This window comes from Onychostruthus taczanowskii, unplaced genomic scaffold, assembly GCF_017590055.1.
Source record: "Onychostruthus taczanowskii isolate IOZ18803 unplaced genomic scaffold, ASM1759005v1 scaffold5, whole genome shotgun sequence".
Lineage (NCBI taxonomy): Eukaryota > Metazoa > Chordata > Aves > Passeriformes > Passeridae > Onychostruthus > Onychostruthus taczanowskii.
The window spans coordinates 3501713-3524049 of NW_024502568.1; the positions used below are offsets into that span (position 1 = coordinate 3501713).

Here is a 22337-nt window from a genome sequence, read left to right on the forward strand (position 1 = left end):
ACTCTACTAATCATACCTGTTGCCAGATCCAACTATTTTAAGTATAAATACAATCCCCAAGAAATACACAACTGAAACCATTGTACAAGACATGTCTCTACAAATATAATGATCTATCAGCAGCAGTAATCTCTTCCATTGTTAACTGTTGCTCTCCTGGAACCCCCAAGATTCACACTCATAATGATATTTCTGCATTCCTTCTCCAGAAAGGCACTGGAAAGTCTCTGCTGAGACTGTCTTCTTGTATGTTATAAAGTACTGTCCACATCCCTGACTGCAATACTGCAATCACTACTACCATCACTATTAGTATCTATAGCATTAATGCAATAGTGCACTATGATACCGCACATACTGCAACAGCATAACCTTTTACACTGCCTAAGTGGCACAAAAAGGATGAATTTTCAGGAAAAAGAGGCCTGTAAGAGAAAGACTCCAAATCAGTTCCTCCATTTCCCAAGACAGCACTACAGTCATCACCAGGAATGTCAGCAAAGGTTATTACTCACTCAGGTAGAAATTATTTGTGCTGAGAAACCTCAGAACTTCAGTTCACACATCAATAATGTTTCTGTTGATTTTCACTACACAGAAAATGCCTATAACTCTGTTTTGGAGAAGATCTGCAGAAAGAGTTAAACTCTGTATTTGTGCAGTTTTGGGACAGCATTCCAATCTGCTTCTGTAACAGATATAAACTGAAACATGCTGTTCAGGGACTTGCTACAAAGCCATCCTCAGATTCATGGTATTTCAGCTTAAATGTCTTGTGTTCTTCTACAATGTGTTTTATTTAGATGGCTACGAAAAGGCTAGTGACATTTCTGGTGTTGTTTTTGTCAGATTTTGCCAGCTGGGCACAAACCCCACATTAGATAGTAAATAAGTAATAGTAGCTTCTTTTCTTTTTAAATCAAATGGATTTTGCCCTTACCTAGACTGACTTTTGTTTGATGATATTACAGGAGAGGAGACTGGTCTTGCTGGTGAAGATGATGTAGCTCCTAAGTTGGGAGATCCAGATGCTGTCAGAGAGTGAGCTCTTCTTGATGGCAGGTTGTTAGATGGAGAAGAATTAATAATAATATTTTGATCTAAGGAGAAAACAAAAGTTTTCATCACAATTACAACATCTGGCCCAATAAAAATGCTTTTGTCCAGGAGAACTATATGAAAATTCATTAAAACATAGCAAGACACTAGCAGGATTCTAGTTTTGTCCCAAAACAGTTAAAAAAGTATGTACTGAACAACACTTACGAATGTAGTTTGTCTGAATAGAAAGGGAATGCTACTGAAACTAAATGAGAGAACAATCATGAACAACTAAAGAAGTTAATTTCAGCATTTGTAAGAATTCACAACAAACGTTCACAGATTTGGAGTTTCAACTGCAAAAGTAACTTTATTTTTAACACTACAAAAAATGTCTGCATAAAAAGCCTTTCAGCAAAACCCTGACAGATTTTTAAGTACTGAAGCAATATATTTACCTGGTTCTTCTTGTTCATCAATATCTTGAGGATCTGAACCACTTCTATTACGATATTCCTTACAGCTTTTTACTTTCCGAGTTGCCATTTCATCATCAGTGGCCTCTCCACTTTCACCCTACAAATAATGAGTATCATACTAAACATCCCAAACCTACTATTTCCATTTAATTTCAGTACAATCTGTAACAAAACCATGAGATAAATCAGCTATTCCTTATGAAAGAGACTCCTGTGAGACCAGTAACAGTAGAAAAGAGACAACTTAAGCAGATACATAGCATGGGACCATTAGGTGTTATCTCAGTTTGACATTGCACAGAAGATAATGATTGTGACTCTCTAGAATGCTGCAGCTGGTTTTACACTATTTCACTGGTGCACTGGAGTCCTAAAGAGGTTGGATCTTGTCATCTGAGAATCTTTCTACCTGCCCACTAGAAAATGTGGGTAGCGTAGAGGCGCTAGTCCTGCATTTTCCTCTCTCCTGCCTACTGTTGAAAGCAGTTTTGTCCAGGAAAAGAGAGGAGACTACCAGACTAGGTCATGTTTCTGTCTCCCATGAAAGATAAAATGCAAGCTAATGCAATGTGGAATAACTGGCAGTGTTTTTTGAAACGTGAAAACAAAAAGGATTAAAAAAACTTACACCAACCTCCACTTTGCATGTTAAGATATTTATCATCAGCAGTGTTTTATCTTTATACTGAGGGAGCACCTAGAGGTTGCAAGAAGATTCTTTCCCATTCTGCTAGCCCCTGCACCTACACATCCTAACAATGCTGCACGCATGAAAAAAGAGCAAACTATAGGAAAATAATAATCCTCAAACCTGAAACGACAATAAACAGTTTTAGAATCATCATCACCATCATTTAACTTCTTTTTTTCTGGTTCAGAACACAGCTACACAGTGACTGCAAGGAGGAAACAAAACACATGAATAACAAAATATTCTACCCTGATGAGTACTTTCTTCTTTTTCTTAGCTGTGCTGATTCCCAGAGTGTTGTTTCTCTGCACGTTGGGCTTCTCAGTGCTTTTGGTGAGAGATCCCGTGCCTGTGCTTCTTGCACTCCATCGTCTGCCTCCAAACAGCTCAACAGCCTGAGCCAAGGTTGGGCCTTCAAACCTTCCATCCTCCTACAAAGATTCCCAGCATTAACAAAACAAGGAGAATAAGGACACATTTTTAAAGCAGTAATATAGATCTCTGAGGAACCAATGAAAGAAACATTGAGAGAATTTTTGATTACTGAATGAATTCCCCAGAGCTATTTTGTTGGCTGCATTGGGGATGCTTTTGGCCCTAACTATTGTAATTCATTATTTTCGTGCCCTTTTAAACTACAGTCTTTTTTTTTTCTTTTTTCTTTAATAAAATACTTATTTCAAAACTCCAAACATATGAAGAGCTTTGTAAGAAAAAAAAAAAATTAACCTCAGTGTATTGAAAACATGCAAGGTTTGACATAACCTTGTGTGGAGAATCAGATCTTATTGCTTAATCCGTGCTACAAAGTTGGAGATTTAGTGTTAATCTTTAATCTAATCTTACTTATGATGGAAACTAATTGCATTACATTGAGCGGTTGATATCTTTGAACTTGTGTACAGAGAATCACAGCATCTTTACCTGGTAAAGGCTGACATACTGTTTCCGTAGCCACTGTAGTCTTTGGTCAGGGAATCTCCTCATTTTTCTTACAGCTTTAGTCAATTCCAGCAATCCATCATACAGCATTCTGGCAGTGTATTTTGGAGCAACAAAGTGCAGCAACTTATTATCAGTAGTCTGAAGTCCATAAAGTAGTGTTATACCATTTTCTTCAAGGGACATATTGCAAAGCTTATTTTGAACACACACAGTGTGCATATCAATGCCCGAGTGTCCCATATATACAGCCTTGGCTGAAAACAAGTCCAAAAAGCCTTCCACCAGTCCAGTATTACCAAGAAACTGGTATTTACCAAGCTCAGCAGTATTGCCCAGCACACTCAGTTTTGCCTTAGCATTTGCAGGGCAAACTGTAGTGGGTTTTGTCCAAGTCAAAGTGCTATTGTCAGGCTGGAGCTGAAGAAAGCACCGAGCTGAGAGATGTGTCTCCTGGTCGTAATGAATGACGGTTGCCCCTTGCTGCATGAACTGATGGACGTCAGCCCTGATGGACAACACGTACCAGGGAATGAGCTCTATCCCATGGCAGAAAGCCTTTTGCTGCTCTTCTGTGGAACTTGTGTCCCATTCTTTCAACTGCTCAAATATGTCACTTTCAGAATCTGAAAGATCTCCGATGAGAAATCTGCACGTGAGCAAAGATGAGAGATTAATATTTAGTGATACATGTGCTGATTTATGCTATGCTTGATGAATATTTTTTCTACTGTAGTTTAAGTAAATCAAAAACTAACATCACTATATAACTGGGACTTATAGGAACTTATGCAGTTTTTGAAGCATTACAATTTATGTTATTGCAATTCTGCATCAGTTAAGAGATGCTGCTACAGTTACTTATAACTCCTGAAACAATATGATTATATTTTCCTAGAACTTTCCAAACTTTGCATTAATAATAAAAAGCGTCTGACTGGTTCTTAAGGCCAACTGATACCAGTTTCTAAATCCACTGTGTAAGACTGCTTCAGCTGAAATATTAAGTGCCATATGTGGAAACTGTTAGCAGGATACAGTGCATTTCAAACAGGACTTATAATCTCTCTTCTATTACTGATTTAATGTGCAGACCTTTCACATTATATAATATTCCGAATAACACTAGTAAAATATTGGTTAAAATACATACCTTCCTCATAAGAATGCAAAAATTCCATACAGCAATGATTCCTCTATGAATTTATTAACTGGTGAGATCTCTGTCTCTTCATCAAATTTATAAAACAGTAGCAATATGTTGAGGTTTTATTACTTGGGGTGAAGGGATTGACAAAATAACTGTATTGGTCTTAAGTGTAACTTTGTTTCTTTAAGAAATATTTCTACAAATAAAGGTCATGCGTTTTAACTGAGCTGATATAAATTGTCTTACTGGATTCTTACTAGGCACATGTAAATTGAAATATTTATAGAAAATTACATTTTAAAATGAAACAAACAACTGAAGCAGCCCTTTCTCCCGTATGCCCTCAAAACAATCAAACCAGTCTCTGTAAAAATGCTGTAACGTGTATTTTGAGAGTAGCTGTGCATGGCTGGAGGAGTCTATCACAGCAGAAATGGCAGAGCTTTGTTTATGCCTTGTTTCACATGTTGCAGGCTGCAGATTAGAATGTACAAGAAGCAGGTAAGCCAAGCACACACACGTAACCACAGACAGAAATGGAGCCTCTGACACGCGCTGCCAAAAGCGACACCGCTGCCAATTCCTGAGAGCACTTACAGAGCCTGGGCTGGACCAGGGGCTTTCTTTACATGGGCTGCCCTGAGAGGCAAGGAAATGAAAACATAAAGGAAACAGTGACACAGATTGCCATTTTAGAGGAGAAAATTGCAAGGTATACAAAAAGAAAAAAAATTGAGGTTTTCCCCTACTATTTTATAAATTATTTACTGTAATTGGAAAAGTTTAAATTGAAGATAAGATCAGGCTAATGAAGCAATGATTCAAAATAAGGAGCATCTTCATAGGTCACTCAATCATTAACAATTCCATAAAAACTCTATTTCAAATTTCGCTGGGTTTGTTTTTTCATTTTCCTGCATACCTTTATTTTTTAAAAATTTATTAATCATCCGAAGAGAGCTCAAAGAAAGATTAATGTTTGATATTTATCTGGCATGTACAGAAATCCAGGGCAATTAGATGGGTCACTGACTACAGAGTGACAGAGCTTATTTGCTAACGCAGCTAGGAAAGTAATTATACCCACTGCCCACTGATTTTATTAGATGCCTTTCATTTTCTTCAAATCAAATTAACCTACCAGCTTTGGTGCATTCATGTTCCACAATACTAATCCAAATCATCAAAAGAAAAACTAATTGAAAATCTTTCTTACAATTATAAAGTAATGAGAAACATGCTATGCAGTGTATTTTTCTGCCTTTATGACCACAATGCTACAATTATCAGATAATGCATAATTATGATATAATTTGGATTTTATAACACTGTATGCAAATATGACAGGTCTTACAAGAAAGAAGACTAAATTTCTTCCTTAGAACCCTTCAGCTGTTCATAGGAATAAAAATAAACCAAACACAGACTTCATACAAGTACAAGAGAACATGGCCCTTCTGCCTCTGTAGCAATTTGCTCCTGTGCCTCACCCAGCTCTTTGCATATCCAGGAAAGACATGGTAAGTGAATAAGGAATTTCCAAAGCCTGTGAGACACTTGAGTTGAATCAGTACTTTCAGAACGATTCTCCTACAAGTATTTTACTGTTAAAATCAGTATTTACTGCATGAGAAGTACAAACACTCATAGCTGAGCAGGTAGTAGCCTGAACCAGGAAACACAACTTTAATTATCTATCTGCAGTTTTGTTCATTTAAATTTTAAATTTTCATTTCTGATTCACACTGGGATTTTTAAAATTAACCAAGAAATTATTTCATAAAGACATAAAAAAAGGAACTCCATTTAATTTCTATTTTGTTCATCCAAGTGAAGTGTTTATATGCCTCACTTATTCACCATTTGAACTGTGATTTGCAAGTTGATTTTAAAGCATATTAATTAACAAAAAATAATTCCTGGAAGAAAGTATTAGTACTTGAAAGTATTAGTTGAAGTAAGTCAAGAGATAACATACTTGGGCAGAGAAGTGGGTCTGCCTTTCTTGGCTTAATCTAGTGCACCACTTCCCAGAAGCAACTAAAGCCAGATGTGAATAATTCTATTAGAAACCATCCTTTCAGGAAATAATGATTATTTATTTGAAATGAAATTCAGAATTACATGTTAATGAAATAAATGCATTTTAAACAGGAAGATAGCAGTTGCCTCTCAGGCAGTCACTTATTAGGTTTAAAGTTTAAGTAGCTGAAGTAAGTTGGATAGTTCCGAACATATTGATATTTCTGACACACATTATCAGTAAAATAACTCAAGCAGTTACTTAAGCATGTTTTTTTATGCAAGCCCTCATGTAATTTTACAGTGCTTCACCTCAGAGCAGTAAAGTTCTGTTACTTAATTTGAAGTCAGTCTACCACAGTTACTTAGTTGAAAGCTGACCTGACCTGACCCACCCACATGGGCTTTGCAATGAAACTTCTTTGCAAAGCAACATTCTGGAAGATCATGTGATGTCCTAAACTGCATTTCCTGTATTTCCTGCTGGTGACTAGTACAGTCTTCAAGAGTGCTCTTCAAAGTGAAATCAGATTACTGAACACTGGGCTTTTTTTACATAGGGCACAATGAAGTAAACTTCTTTGCCAAATAGCAGGATTACAGCAACCTGAAAATTCAAAATATGTACTCACACATGAATGTTTCCTGGACAAAACTGAAACCCCTCAAAGTAACATGTCCTTAAAAGAAGAAGTCTTTTGTAGGATAATAAATAACCTTTTTTTTGAAGGGGCTAGAACACTGCCTGAGAATATAATGTTCTGAGCTCTGATAACAAACATGTCCTGGTGCTATTCCTGTCGCTAGAGATCAAAATTGTAACTGTAACTGTGGATTTTTAAAGCTGTCTGTGTAAGACAAAAAGGATTTACCCTTATCATGAGAGGAAGTAATTACATCATGAGGGAAAATATAGTTATACACAGAGTTTCCAAGCAGTTGAGTATCAGGGGAGAAAAGTTCTGAACTGGAAATGGATAAATACAAGGAAAGTTGTTAAAGTTGCTCTTATTTCTAAAGGCAAGCCTTGGTAAAAGAAAATCAAAGACTAAAACCATGATATATAGAAGTGGTGATAGTAAATAAAATGAGACCTACTGGTAGCGGTTTTTGTCCTTCAAGGAGTTTTTCCTTGAGTCGCTCCCTTCACTGACATTATCTTCACCCTCTTCAGACTCCAAACTGCGATTGCAGCTCCGAATTGTTTGAAAGATGTTGTTTGTTGTTGATTCTTTTTCTGGATTATTTAAACCATCTTGGCCTACTCGTTGTAAGAAATTATCTTGTCCACTGTAATCTGAAACAAACTATAGATATATCTAAAAGATTAGTATAGCTACAAATAGAACATTGTGTCATCTACTTCTCACTGTGGAATTTTTTACTATTAAGAATATTTAGTGTATATTTCCTAATTGCTTCCCATGGGATTCTGTGCCTACTTGCAACACAAAACAGACCAAATCATTTCATAAATCAACTAACACACGTTAAAGTGACTCCTGAAAACTTAAAAAAAGCCTCAGTCTTTAACGCTTCATCTAACAGAAGCATTTTTCTTTTCAAACTACAATAACAGAACTCATAAGAATAGTTTCTTTCCATAGAGGAAAAGCTTGATCTGCTGAGCTTCTAAATTCTGTTTTTAGGAAACTGCAAATTTCCAATTCCCAGTGAATCAAGTGGAAGGTCAGAGTATTTAGCAGAAAACAATCACAGATTTTGGGCTTTACAAAGTTACTTAATCCAAAGTATAAACAAGATCCTTTATTACTAATGCTGGTTTCTCAGTACTCTGATATTGAACTAGGTAGAAAGAACCAAATCTAAATTGCTAAGGAACTACGGGAATTAAATTGAGGTCCAATGTAACTGACCAGTCTAATAACAGTCTGGTTTAGAAATTTTAATTTGATGATGCCTGTGTGTAAGATTACATAAAATAAAGCAATGGCTAAGAACATAACATCACAGAATATTTGTCTCATTTACCTCTAATGTTTCATCCTGGGAGTTATATCGTGGACAGAGTCTGATGAGGCTTGATGCTCCATCCAAAACTTCACAGAGCTCTTTTAAAAATACACCACAGAAAGGAACAACTTTGCAGCCTGGAATATTGAGTGCCCGGTTGATCACTTTCCTGTATTCGGATGATGACTCATGTTGTGCCATAGCATCCTTCAGACTTCGCATGGTTTCAATATCAGTCTGGTCCATAAATTGCCACATTTTTAAAACTTTTCTTGACCTAGTGCAAGAAGAGATCGCAACATTTACTAAAAAAATTTAAACATCTTACCTTCAAGTCCAACACCTACAGCATATATGTAATAGAGAAAATTATAATTGCTCAGAAATGAATGAATGAAATCAACCATTATTTTTATAAAAATTCCCCCTTTGAATTATCAAAGAACAAAACCAAAAATGAGAAACTAGCAATCTGATCTACTGGAGCAGTATTTCACATTTTAATAAAAGCCCAGCTGCATAAAACATACCAGCAGGCTTTCTAACATTTTTATTGTGTCATCGCCTAAAATTTCTAAGGGCCCATAAAGAAATAAGAAAAGATTGAGGTAACAGCATAAAGATAAATCAGAGTGTTTCTTACAAATTCCTTCAGCTATATTATGAACAATTCATAAAGTAAGCAAAAGTTGAAGAGTTTTAATTAAATTTGTTTTAAAAAATTTACATTGATTTCTTCCCCAATTTGCTCACAAATTATTTACTTTCACATAAATAAGGAAGTCAGGGACATGTTCAAGCTCTCAGGCAACAGTGCAGAGCTGTAGCTGAAAAGAAATTCTGATTCCCAACAGAAATAGCTGCAAAGACTATGAGTACCTCTGGGAGTTCTTTTACCTTCTGAGCCATATGTCTGTGTAATCACATGGCCTTTCTTCCCACCCCCAGCCTCAGACATACCAAAAGATCCAAAGACACACTCACAGTAAACTGCCCTTAGCCCCACTTTCCATCCCTGCCCTGAAATGCTGCTCATCAGCACTAATCTTCCTCTCCTTTCTCTCCTGTGCTGTGCAGATGCATGAGAGACAAAATTAAGCCCTTAACTGGCCTTGCATTTTCCCCCATAACTTACATGGCTTAGAGATGGTGGATGTATTCTGCTGAAATATACTCTCCATGCCTATGAGTGTCCCAAAAGAGCTTTATATACCAAAACCATAAACAAATAGCTCAATGAGGTCCTTACTGAACCACAAAGAACAGCAATGCAAACACTTTAGAGCTTTGTTACACAAACATGTTATACAAGGAGGGTCATAGCCAAGAGATGGGAGACTTGATCTTAACTCTTCCCTGCTCAGAGCCATTTGCAGCCCTCTTGCAGTGCTAAGGCACTGCCTTCCTGCTCCCCTGGCCCTGCAGGAACCTGTCATTCCAGAGGAAAGCACACTATGAGCTCTCTCTGAGCCCCTATTCTCTCCTCCTTGAGATAATGCAAGTCCTTCTACATAAGACCAGGACAACATGAGATCCCAACATCAGTCTGTATAAGTAAATCAGAGGGGTTAAAAAACAGATTTGGCTGTTTGGTCTTTTTTGGGGTTTTTTTTGTCATTTTCGGGTAGTTTATTTTTTACAGTTAAGACTGATCCTTTTAGAGCATCACTGCAATCATGTTTCACTTATACTGTGGAAATTCCAAGCCCAAGTTACACTAGTTGTAGCTCATTAGATAAACCACAACTTCTTTCCCATCTTCTTTTTACATTTTTAAAAATTTCTGTTAAAAAGATTTTTTTTCTAATGCAACATATTCAGCATCCACCAGGAAAACTGATGGAGTCTTCAGAGCATTTTGAGAAAAAAAGAAAGGGTTTAGCACGCTTCATTTTTCGAAAAGGGATTACTAGAAAGTCACAGCATGAGATGATGTGGCTTAGCCAAGGATTTTTGTTTAGTTTCATTGTTCTCCAGAGACATCTGCTTAAAAGAAGCTACAATGTAATCTATCACTAAAAAGCCATTAAAAAAAAAAAAAAAGACTTGCCAGTACCTTAGCCCTGCCAGGAATTCCATTACAGCATTGTAGTTGCCCATATTCCAGCAGCATTTTGCCACATGTACGAGGTAGGAGAAGACTTCTCGTTTCTCCTCCATAGAACCCGCAGTCAGGATCAGCCAGGTAACCCAGGAGCTCACCTGGGAAAACCAAACAGACAGTATGGTCAGCCAAAGCAATGTCCCTTGGAGCATTCATACATCCTTGACGGATAACGTGGGTTTGTTTGCTTTCTTCCATCAGGAGGGTATCAGTCAAAATTCCACTTACACGCTCATAGCCAAATCACATATGCATTGCAAACACAATCTATACAGTGACATTCACATTACAACAGTTAAATCATTAACTAGTCTAGAAAAACTTTTATTAAACAAAAACTACTGTATCTTAATGATATTTTGTGAATATGCATTGATGCCACAGAAGAAAATGGACAGCTTCAGCTAGCACTGATTTCCAAAGCTGCTGGAGAAATCTGCAGTGTAATTTCTCATTAACATGGCTTATAGAACTCAGCCCCACATAAACTTTGTTAACAATATGAACAGTAAAATTTGATAAATTGGAATTGCTTGGGTTTGGCTAATTTCATAAAACTAAATGCATTTAATGCACAATTTTGCTAATTCCTATATGCACTGAACATTTCAGATAATTTGCATTATCTGTTTGCAAGATCACGAATGAAGTAAATAAAAAGAAATTCCACCTTCCAAAGTGTGTCCACACTATCAACTTCTCTTTGGTAATTAATTAATGCTGGAATCAGAAATCAACTTCATACATGATTCTGTTTGTATTTAAATAAAAATCAACCCGTCATTTTATCAGTGTGCAGATTTTTCTTTCCAGTTTATGTTCCCACAACATCCATAAAAAGTAGCTATATTTCACATGGAAAACTAATTTAATCCAACTGTTTCTTTTTACAATATGACTCCCTGGAGGCTTGATTTTTGTCATTGTGTAAACACTTAGGAGGCAATAAACGCGATTTGTTTACTGACACTGTGTTCCATTCTTCGGTCCTGAAGGACTCAAGTGTTTACAGATAATACCAGTGTGAAGAAGAGAGGCTTACAAAAATTAGGAAATGCTATGGCCCTTCAGGGGCCATAGACTTTTATTTAAAAAACCAAGCATGTGAAATAAAATGTAAATGCATTAGTATTAACAGGAAAATAACCCCACTGAAAATACATACGGATTCTATTTATGCAAGTCTATACAGACTCAGTGTTCCGAGCCACCCGCTCCTGAGGAAGGAAAATCAAAGACTACAAAGAATCTAAGTTACTATTTAACCTGTCTGAGGGCAACATCAATCAAGAACAATAAATGAGAAATGTCCATATGAGAAAAAATTCATACCCCCCTATATAGGAAAAAAAAAATCACACTTTTAGGACTGAATTCTTGGAAGATTTATTCGCTGGGGAAATACTCAGGAGTGAGGACAGTGACTATAGGGATGCTGTAATAGGTTGTGTGCATCAGGGACAGCACACTAACCACTACAGCAGGTCAGAATGACAATCTGTATTCAGCTAAAATTTTATTTGATGTGTTCAGTTAGTTACCCCTAAAATATAAAAACTCAATCAACAAAGAAGTGCATACCTGAAGAGCATGAAGGTATGGAAAAAACAAACCACCATAGCACTGCATGGCACGGGGTCAAATGAGGGCAAAACCAGAATAAAAGGTAATGAAATAAATCCATTTAAAAATCTGAAACTGTGAAACAGAACAGTCAGATCTGTGGCACAGATTTGTTTTTGCATGCTGGAATAAAGGGACATATTATTTTTGGATATTATTCTAATTTTCCAGAAATGGCTGTGTTAGGGAATGCAACTGCTAAACACGCAGTCTCACAAAAAAATTAATATTTGTTTGCTATGAAATACCAAATGTGGTAATGACTTGATTAATATGGTTTTAGAAACTTTGAAGAATCATATAATTTTAAATAAATTGCATTTTTGCTACCTTAGATTAAAATAAGATATATTTTAATCTAAGGTAGTAAAAATGCAATTATCAGGAGAAAGTATCAAAAATTGAGAAAGAATGTCTAAAAAGGCAACCGCCTTCAGACTCTCCATTAAGAGGAAACCCTTAAACTAGGGCAGCCACTTGCTGAAATTCTATTTAATAGAGAGTTTAAAGTATCATATAATTTTAAACAGATATGTTTTAATCTAAGGTAGTAAAGATGTAATTATCAGGAGAAAACAGTATCAAAATTGAGAAAGAATGTCTAAGAAGGCAACTGACTTCAGACTCTCCATTAACAGGAAACCCTTAAACTAGGGCAGCCACTTGCTGAAATTCTATTTAATAGAGAGTTTAAGACCGCTAAAAACAGCATTATGAACTTTTACAATCTGAAAACACAAACAAAAACTATAAAGGGCAGCATGGGTGAGCCTTTGCAGACCTGAGATACTGCATAACACATAAGAGCAAAAGAAGGGTACAAAAGGCACCATGAAGGTCATGCTCACTCCTCCTGCAGGACAACAAAGAGGAGCAAAAAACATTTTAAAAAAATCTTTCACTAAAAAAGAAAAAAAAAGTGTCTGAATATTTTCATTTTAAAACAGAATAGGCAAAGGCAGATATAACAGATTGGACAGAATCAGGGGACAGAAATGAGCATCTAAAGACACAAACCACTCCTGAGAAATAATGAACATGCTTACTTTAGAAATATTGGTATTTTAATTTTTCCTGGAGGACAGGAACAGATGGTATTCAAGAAATAACAAACTTATCAAATTTTCATAGAAATGGGAGTTCAGAAGTGGGTTTCCTCAAATGCTGTCTGTGTACAGCTGAGCTAGATGCACCTCACACAAAAGAAAAGCAGAGAAGAACTCTATAGGTACTTATTTCTTGGCTATGGATTTCACCTGGAAGCTGAATTCAGAATCCTATTTCTGCTACTTCGCCAAGCAATTAGCACAGATGGTATTTTGATGTGGCACAATTTCTCTGTCACTAAACCCAGGGGTTTTCTAGTGGGGGAGGAGAGCAAAGGGAAACCCCACCCTGGCAAGCTCTGACTTCTGGACACTCCAGCCAAGCGGACACAGAACAGCACCTCCTCTTGCAGCACTTCTCTCTTGGTTGGCTTGCAGAGCCATGTCCCCAGATGCACCACAGCCAAGGAACACCTGACCTGAGGATGAAGCACCATCAGCTGCCTTGGTACCGAGCTGCCATGACATCAGCATGAGAGCTTCATGCTCAGGCAGTGAGCACATCCCAGCACATCCCAGCACATCCCAGCCAAAGAGTGCACAGGAGCGGCCTTGCCAAGGAGATCAAAATACACTGCAAGTATTTGCCAGAAAGAGCAGTAAAGCTTTTTGGACTAAGTTTTTGCGCTGGACAGCACTTTAACATCAGATCACAATCTACGTTTCAACACAGTAATCATTATTTCCTTAGTTTACTTTTTTTTTTTCACACTTGACTTATAGTTCTGTTTATGTAACTCATTTTAAGCTCCCTTCAGAACAGAAAACATCACAGCAAACCTATAATTAGATTTCCGCTGCGCTGCTGATGAGTCTGAAAAGCATGAGAAAATGTATCCTGGCTTCGTTACGATAACCCACATGATTGCAAGACACAAGAAAAGTAATAAATTAACATGATCCACTTAAACAAGTTGATAATAACATCAGTCTTTTCATTCAGATGGATAAAAATGAGTGTCTTTCAGGATTACTGGACACTAATATTAAGTACTAAACAAGAAAAATTGAATAGATGTTTGCTGAAGATTTAAATATTTTCTGGTGTCCTAATAGAAGCACTAACAACGTTGAGCCAGATTAAGTTCAGATACATAGAAAGTAGCCTCATTTGCAAAGTTTAATAGATATAGGAATCTCCTTCAAATCTGAATCTGAGCACACAGGACCTGTACCCAATGTCTTGGCAATGCAAGCTATACTGAGCAATATGTAAAAAAGATCTGTACAGTTTCAGGTTTTTTTTAAATTATCTTTTTATATAATCTCTACTATTTTAACTGCACCAAAATCTGTTGTATTCAACAACTAATTTAACTAATTTTTTTTTAAGTTTTTTGGCTCACATTACTTTGACCAAAGACTTCAAGTAAATTCAGATTAGCTATTGCTAATGCATTTGGGAAAGGCATATTTTTACTCAGCGTTAATTTTTTTTTTACTTTTAAACATGGGAAATACATATTAGCCACTAAAAATGTAAAACGAGCCTATGTTCTTGATTACCTAGTTATTGGACTACCACTGATTTCAAGACAAAGCTATATGCAGGCAAAAATCTACCAATCTGTCAGGGCCAGAATATAGCTTATTACTGAGGGTCAGCTGCTTTTACTAATAAAACATGAAGGACATGAAAGAGACACTCCTGATGGAACTTGATCCTCAAGTTATGGTACATGACCTTAAATCTCCGTACAAGTGCAACCTACAGGACTGTTTATCATTCACTCTATGGGAACCTCACTCCATGTAGTACACAGGAAGGAACAGCATTTAATCCATGTTGAATTATTAACTGTATCCCTAAATTTGACATGGATTTTCTTCACTCATTCTCTTATTTCAGTCTTCTAATACTCAAGATTTAGATTTTATATACATATATATATGAATATATATATTCATTTATATTTATATATATGTAAATTCTTTACTATCCTCTATATAGCTCTATATTATGTGATTTTTTAAAAATGGGAATTAACTTATTTTTTATATTTTATGAGAATGTAAATGTAGTGGTGTTTTGAGGGAGGAAATTAACAATATCCAGTTGCGATGTGCAGTGTTTTATCATCTGTAGTTTTTTACACTCATTTTGCCAGCACTTCAGTTTGTAAAACTTTTACAGCAATTCCCAAGCTACATACTTCAGTGGGTGATGCTACATGGAAGAAATGATGTCTTCTATATTTATATTACATTTTTAGAAACTTCATAATACTTGAGAGATGCAGCTTTCAGAAGTGAAATTACCAAACACAGCTGCCTGCCTTAAGTTTAACAATTACCCTTGCTAGCAAGTAAAACAAAATCTTCTGGTTTACCACAAGGTAAGATTACAGTACTTGTCTTCTTTAACTCCTACCATAAATTAGCCATGGATATCTTTCTATAACGAATTGTAGCTGATTTAAATAGTGCCTAAAGTGGAGCAAGAAAGCAAGAAACTTTAATACTGACAAAATAAAGTATGTGTATGAAAAGTCTCTGCATACAAAACAAGGTATCCAAAAGATAAGCACAGCAATCTATAACCCATTTAACCAAGTCATTCTGGTTTTAATAATTTTGTTTGATAAAAATCAAGAAATTAGAATAAAATCTGAAGAACATGAATAATAACCTCCAGCAGATATCATACAGTAATCATGGCAAGAGGGAAAAACATTTTGTTTAAAAGCAGAATTCTTAGTGTATCAGGATAGCCCCAATTTCTCCCTTTAAAAACAATAATTAAAAACACTAGCAGTATGCAGGATTAGCAGTAATAGCTGGCTGCAGTTCCTCTGCACTGCTAACTGTGCACAAACCCGTCAGTGCATATTGATGAATATCTGTCCATATGTATTTATACACAGTCCTGCATATATAACAGAACTGGAATTTTTTACATGGGTTTCACTGAGGTTTAATTACTGAAATTTTTTGGCTCTTGCTATAATATGCAAGATAATTTTCAGATGCATTTTTAATATCTGAATATTTTAAATTGCAGATCTTATTAATAGATGGTTTACTTTACACGCTTGTGTGAAATTATATAATATTACAGAGAACATTTACCATTTTAAACCTGATTAAACATGATTCCAAACAAGGACTGGAAAGAGTTTGATATTTGTACAAACACAATCTTTTAAAAAGCATTATGCAAACCCATTTAGGCATTGCAGAAAAATGCTGAACTAAGAGACAGACTGCAATATTTATTTACATTCCATTATTTCAGTAAAATGATATGTCTCTGTTTTGTTAGTGAGGTTTAAATTTCTATTTTGAATGAACAATGAAAAAACCTTCCAAAATTTAACCATTAAAAATAAAACTAACAACACTAAGTGTCCTAAGTAAGTGTATTTTAATTAAGTTTATTGATTTTAAGAATGATTTAGTGAGTGATGAACCCACTCCAGTAGCAGGGCTGTACTAACACTGTTCAAACTTTGTTACCTTTTTAGCTTATTTTTTGGCAACCATATCTTCCAAAAAATCAGTTTATGCATTTGACTTCTGATTTTGCATTTTCAGTTCAGCAGTGGGACTAACTTCAGTCAGCTGTGTGAACGATCTTCCAGTCTGGTGCAACTTTCAATCTAAGAATCCACAATTGCTCTGTTCGCATATGTCAGCATGGAAAATTAAATGTTTCAGTTTTACTGGTTTTCTTTTACTTGAAGTTTAAGCCAGAAACATCAAGTTACAAGAGACTCTTTCCATGTTTATATAAAGCAATGATTGAAATTATTTTAAATGTTTACATACACATAAATGTTTATAACACGTGCATTGTGCTTGTGTCTCTGTGGTCGCTTTGCTGGTAACAGGCACAAGAGTGGTTGGGAGTCAGCCATAAAGATGTAAGAGCCTGGGGAGGATAAAGAGACAGAAAAAGAAACAGAATCCCAGGAAGACCGTGGCATATGACACTGAGGAAGGAGCACATGTCACTCCATGTAAAGAAGCAGGGTGAACTCATGTCATAAAAAAAAACAGAGAAAAGAACTAAATCAAGAAGAGAAAGGCACAGTAGGCAACAAGGACAGATGGGTCACTCCATGTAAAGAAGCATGGTGAACTCATGTCATAAAAAAAACAGAGAAAAGAACTAAATCAAGAAGAGAAAGGCACAGTAGGCAACAAGGACAGATGGCAAAAAAGTCGTCACAGTTATTAGGATCCTAAAACACACCTAGGTACCATTTTCCTAACCCCCCAGCTGCCAGGGCTCTGCTAACTCTGCAGAAACTCAAGTTTCTTCCTACAGGTTTACATCCTTGAAAACTAAACTTCCTATAGACAGAGCTCCATAAGAGCAGAAAAATATATTGCTACTACTACTGAGTGCATAGTCTTAGAGACTTAGAGCCAATAGTTTTGTAAAGGTAGATGTTACTGTATTTCACTCTAATCCTCCCACACTAGCCACTAATTCAGAATCAGCTTTTAATTACACTTAGGAAAGAATACCTGTCTTTAGCTTGGTCTACAGTCTTGCTCTGACGAGAGTCTAAGATCAATTGGATATTATTAGCAGCAAATGAAGTATGAGCTGTGTCTCACCTATGAGTACGTGTCGTGCCCAAGGCTCCACTATTATGCAATTACATTTTTAATCAAACCTTAAAGACTACACACTTTATTTATAGCTGGTGATACTGAATGCACGTAGCTCAGAATCTTCAGGATTGACTGTCATTTTACACAAGTTTTATAGAGTGTTCCTCCTTAATATGTATTGGCAGAAAAAATACTGAAAAGTATACTGCTTTATGAAAAATACTCTAAATAAAATAATTATTATTTAACAGAAAAATGACATGGAATTGTTTTTCCCCATCATGTATCAGAAGCCTGTCATCCTAAAAGTAATTTTGGCTCCCACATTATAAATACACTTCAGTATTTCTATAGGGAATGCCAAAAAAATCAGCAAGTGCTCACTGAGTTTTGCCAATAAAATCATGACTCTTTGTACAAGAATTTTCTTTCCATTTATAAACAAAGACATTTTGAGAGTTCACACTTGTGATTGGCTATGGCAACTGATACACTCCACCGTAAGATAAAGCATATAGCAAACCAGTGATTTATTAAAAGCAGTAAATATTTTACAATAACTCCATTTAAACATATAACATCTATGTTTTTAAAAATGTATTCCAGATTATACTTCAAATAATCTATTGCACTAAATACCAAAGAATCTGTGCACTGAGTATTTGGGAATTAATTAAAATTATATAAAAAACTTTTCTGTACAATTACCAAACAACTTATGTTAGACAACAAAAACTGCAAAGTCACAAACCTCCAAGATTAAAAGACAATGCTGACTATATTATCAAAAGGCAACTTTAATGCTAAAATTGTCATTGATATGGAGCAGACTCAGTCATTTCTTACAAGACTTCTTCAGGACCTACGTGCTTTTCAATCCTGTGACCCTTCAGTGTCAGAAGACAATGGTGGTCAATCTCATTTGTACAGCTGATGACCACACATCCTCAAGAAACTGCCCTGGCACTGTGCCTCACCAGGCTGCAGCACAGCTTGGCCAGGGCACCTCGTCTCCCCTGGCCTCAGCCTGGGGAGAAGCCCCCCAGGAGGGAGGGCCCCAGCAGGGTCAGCACCTACAGTCCTCTGCAGCCACAGCATCTTCTGGAGCACTGCTACTGCGGCTAATTTAAACTATTTTTAGGCTCTCTTTAAAGACTGAATATTATAGTTGCAACTTTTATGTATGTTCCCATAACTGAATGAGATGAGAGAAGCCAACATATTTACCCTATTTTGGTTGCTAAATCTCAGTAACACGCACAAATAAGGAACACTTTGAAACATGCTACATATTCACTGCCTGATTCTTCTTTGCCCAACACACAGGAAGTTCACTGGGGGTTAATACACATTATTCTACATTTACTTAATATTGTTTTTTTTAATGCATGATTTTCATCTCGCCCACCATAAGAATGCAGTGGATAGCAAACTAAAAAAGCATTAAGTCAACTTTATTTTCACTTTATTCCACTTCTACAATTCTAGAAACTGCTAACTGCCAACATTGCACATAGCTCACCCCCCCTTATCCCACTCAAAAAAAAGAAGAAACTGTTCCATGTTTCTGCAGCTAAAACATTAATTTTTATTTAGATGGTTTGATTTTTGATTTGGGTTGGGGTTTTGGGTGGATTTTTTTTACCATTTTCTCAATCCTTAATCAATTTTCTATTAAACTTGTCAGAAGACCACCTTCCTGAAAACAAAATAAAATCTTAGTAAAGAACTCAACATTTGGCTTGTGAAAATGTCATGCCAAGTGACACTTGTTTGTATAACAATGCTCAAGACACACACAATGATTAAATAAATAGTGCAGACTAGCGTAGTTATATTACGGAAAATACAGAAAATTCTAGTTTATAATACTTCTGTGCTGACTCCTAAGATCATGCTTAGTCTACAAGAATCCAAAACAAATAAATAGAACTCCAGCACCTAAACATAATAATAAACTGACTGAAACTGTACCCCATACTGTCAGTAAAAATACAAAGAATTAGAAGCCTGTAATTTTTTTCTTCATGTTTACTTTACAATGTGCAAGAAAAAGGTAGGCCACTGTTTCCCAGCCTCACTGAGCAAATTGATCACATAGCTCCTATTAAATTCAGTGCAAGTTATTCAGCTAAATAACTGGTCATCTTCAGTTATATTTTAAAAATTAGTAGTTACAGCTAAATTTTGCTCGGAGAGATAAAGAAAATAACAAACCCACATATCAGGTAATAACCCTTATGAAAAGTAATTTAAAAGTTTTGTTTTACCTCATTAAACCTTGTCACAAGATCTTCTACAGCATTATGTTCACCATTGGGAGAAGAAAGAATAGTAGCAGATATGGATGCCTTAATAGATGGCAGCTTGCTCTGACACTCAGCACTGCCCAAGTCCCTGGTGAGAAAGCAGAGGTAGTCGATGGGTAAGACTTTGCGGTAGAGCTCCTGCTCCTGCTCGGTCAGGATGCTGGCAACCTCCTCTGGGAACTGGATGAGGTGCTGCAGTTCCATCAGCTCCTTGCTGATACCGGCCACGCTGGAGGGAAGGGCGCTGGAGCCAGCCATGGATGCACACGCTTGGCGTTCTAAAACAAAACAAATCAAAAATTCATTGGGCTTTGCCTTTAACTCTTGGACCGTGCTGTGCAAAAGCAAGACAACTTGGTATTTTGGTTTTGTTAAACTGTTCATTCATTTACTCAGCAATACACTATATTCTAAATACTTTCTTTCTATTTAAACAACTTAATATGTTCTTTTACGTGAGGTTTTTCTCCATGTCTTTATATCTGGTGTTGGCTAGATAGAGGGCAACTAGAGTTAGGAGATTGTAAAGCCACCTGCCAAAACACACTTGCTTCCAGAAACATCCAAACACCTTCTTCCAGCATCCGCAGCCTTGTCACAGCCTCAGATAAAGGGGTCATCTGCCAGAGTGTGCCTCTGCTCTGCCTCCATGTAACAGCCACGGTGCAAAGCAGCTTGAGGCCTTGACTGGGGCACTGAGACCCAATTCCCACAAGAAATAATGTATAATGATAACTGAAAACCCATGTGGGCCAGCATTTTTCTTCATAATCCACTTGCTATAAGATAAATTGTATCTGAGCTTGCTGCATCGTGAAACCAAATGTACAAGGCTACAAAATATTTTTCATTCCTCTCAGAAATGCATATATTTGGGAGCATGCATGTTTTATCTGTTAATACAAAACATTCATGGTAGTTTTATAATATCCCAGCAGTGATATCTCTTGAAAAATAAAACTTTTCCAAAGAAGGAAGAAGACAAGCTTTCTAAGATCGTGTGGGAAGCATGAAACATCAACACAATGATTCCAAAATAGTGAGTGAGTCTTCTTACTAGATAAGTTTAGAATGGGTTCTCTGAAAAATTTTTCAATAATTACTTAAATGTAAAAACATTCATAGCCATATATTACATGCTCTTCATCATTCCCAGAAAAAGGAGTTTGTTTTTTTGCATTGCTTCATGAAATACCTTCAGAAATTTTTTCCACACATAATGGAATTACACCCTAGATCTCTTACCCAGAATTTTTAATATATCTATAAGCTCTCATGTGATAAAGGGTGAATTTTTTTTTCTCATAAGGACTGATTAAAATTTGGTCCCTTATAAGAAGCATAAAATATGCTACATGAGTTTTCCACTCTAAGTAATTTTGTACAAACTATTATTAATCAGAGGGAAGTTAAGAAGACAAAAAATTGGCTTTTCTCAATATAGTCTACTGAAAGTCAAATGATAAATTGCAGTAGCCCTAAATAAAGTCTTTGGGATAACAGAACCTATTGAGAAATGTTCAAATACAGAAGAAACTTCTGAAAGAACAGAGACAAATTGTTTCTGTCTACACTAGCAAGGAAAAAAAAATAGTGGGCTTAATTTGCAACAAGCAGTATCTTGGTTATATAGTGGGGAACTTCAGTGATAATAAAGAAGTGCTGCACAGTATCTGTAGATACTGAGAAATCTCTGTCATTGAAACACCTGCTGCAAAAACTGTGGGGGGAAAGCCAGCTACAAACACCACTGATATGTCACTGCTGGTTTGGCAACAGGTGGAGAGCAGTGATCTCCTGGGCTCCCTTTCAGCAGTCTTTGCTTCAATTCTACCTGAGACTTCAGTTCTGTTTCCTGCTTCAACCTGCATGGAACTATTCTGAGATGTTTTGTAATAAAACACTAAAAGCTCATGTGCACTATTCTTGACTTTGCAACAGAACAGAGACTTATGCCTAAATAAAAACAATGCAAAATACAATGCTCGTTTTACACTAGAAGGATTACGTATTTACACATCTTTACATATATGGACTGAACTGTCACCGTCACAACAAACATTATCTCAGGAAGAGGATAATATGAAAGGCGTGACACAAACACCCACCAACACCTATTTGCTCCCTAGAAGTCACAATGCCTCACTGACTCCACATGCATGAAAGCCCTTCCCACACAAGGCAGAGAAAGCACAGCCTGCACCAGCCTCCCCTGTATCTCACCATTGCAATGGCGGGTGTTTTGTTGTGCCTATATTGTATATTTATTTTAGATCACAAATGGACTTCTGAAGTGGATCTCCCAAGCATCCTTATTTACTGTGCATTAGTTT

The 22337-nt window shown here is 36.4% G+C and overlaps 1 protein-coding gene across 1 annotated transcript in view; it reads right to left on the reverse strand.

Annotated features, from left to right (window-relative positions):
- PLCE1 (phospholipase C epsilon 1) overlaps positions 1-22337 on the reverse strand; it is a 137695-nt gene that overhangs the window by 28633 nt on the left and 86725 nt on the right. Inside the window, exons 4-11 of the mRNA XM_041415282.1 lie at positions 19966-20282; positions 10356-10501; positions 8318-8576; positions 7424-7632; positions 3136-3802; positions 2460-2642; positions 1500-1617; positions 941-1100 (exon numbers count right to left, since the gene is read on the reverse strand). Coding sequence (XP_041271216.1) covers positions 941-1100; positions 1500-1617; positions 2460-2642; positions 3136-3802; positions 7424-7632; positions 8318-8576; positions 10356-10501; positions 19966-20282 — 2059 coding nt within the window. The remainder of the gene's footprint in view (positions 1-940; positions 1101-1499; positions 1618-2459; positions 2643-3135; positions 3803-7423; positions 7633-8317; positions 8577-10355; positions 10502-19965; positions 20283-22337) is intronic.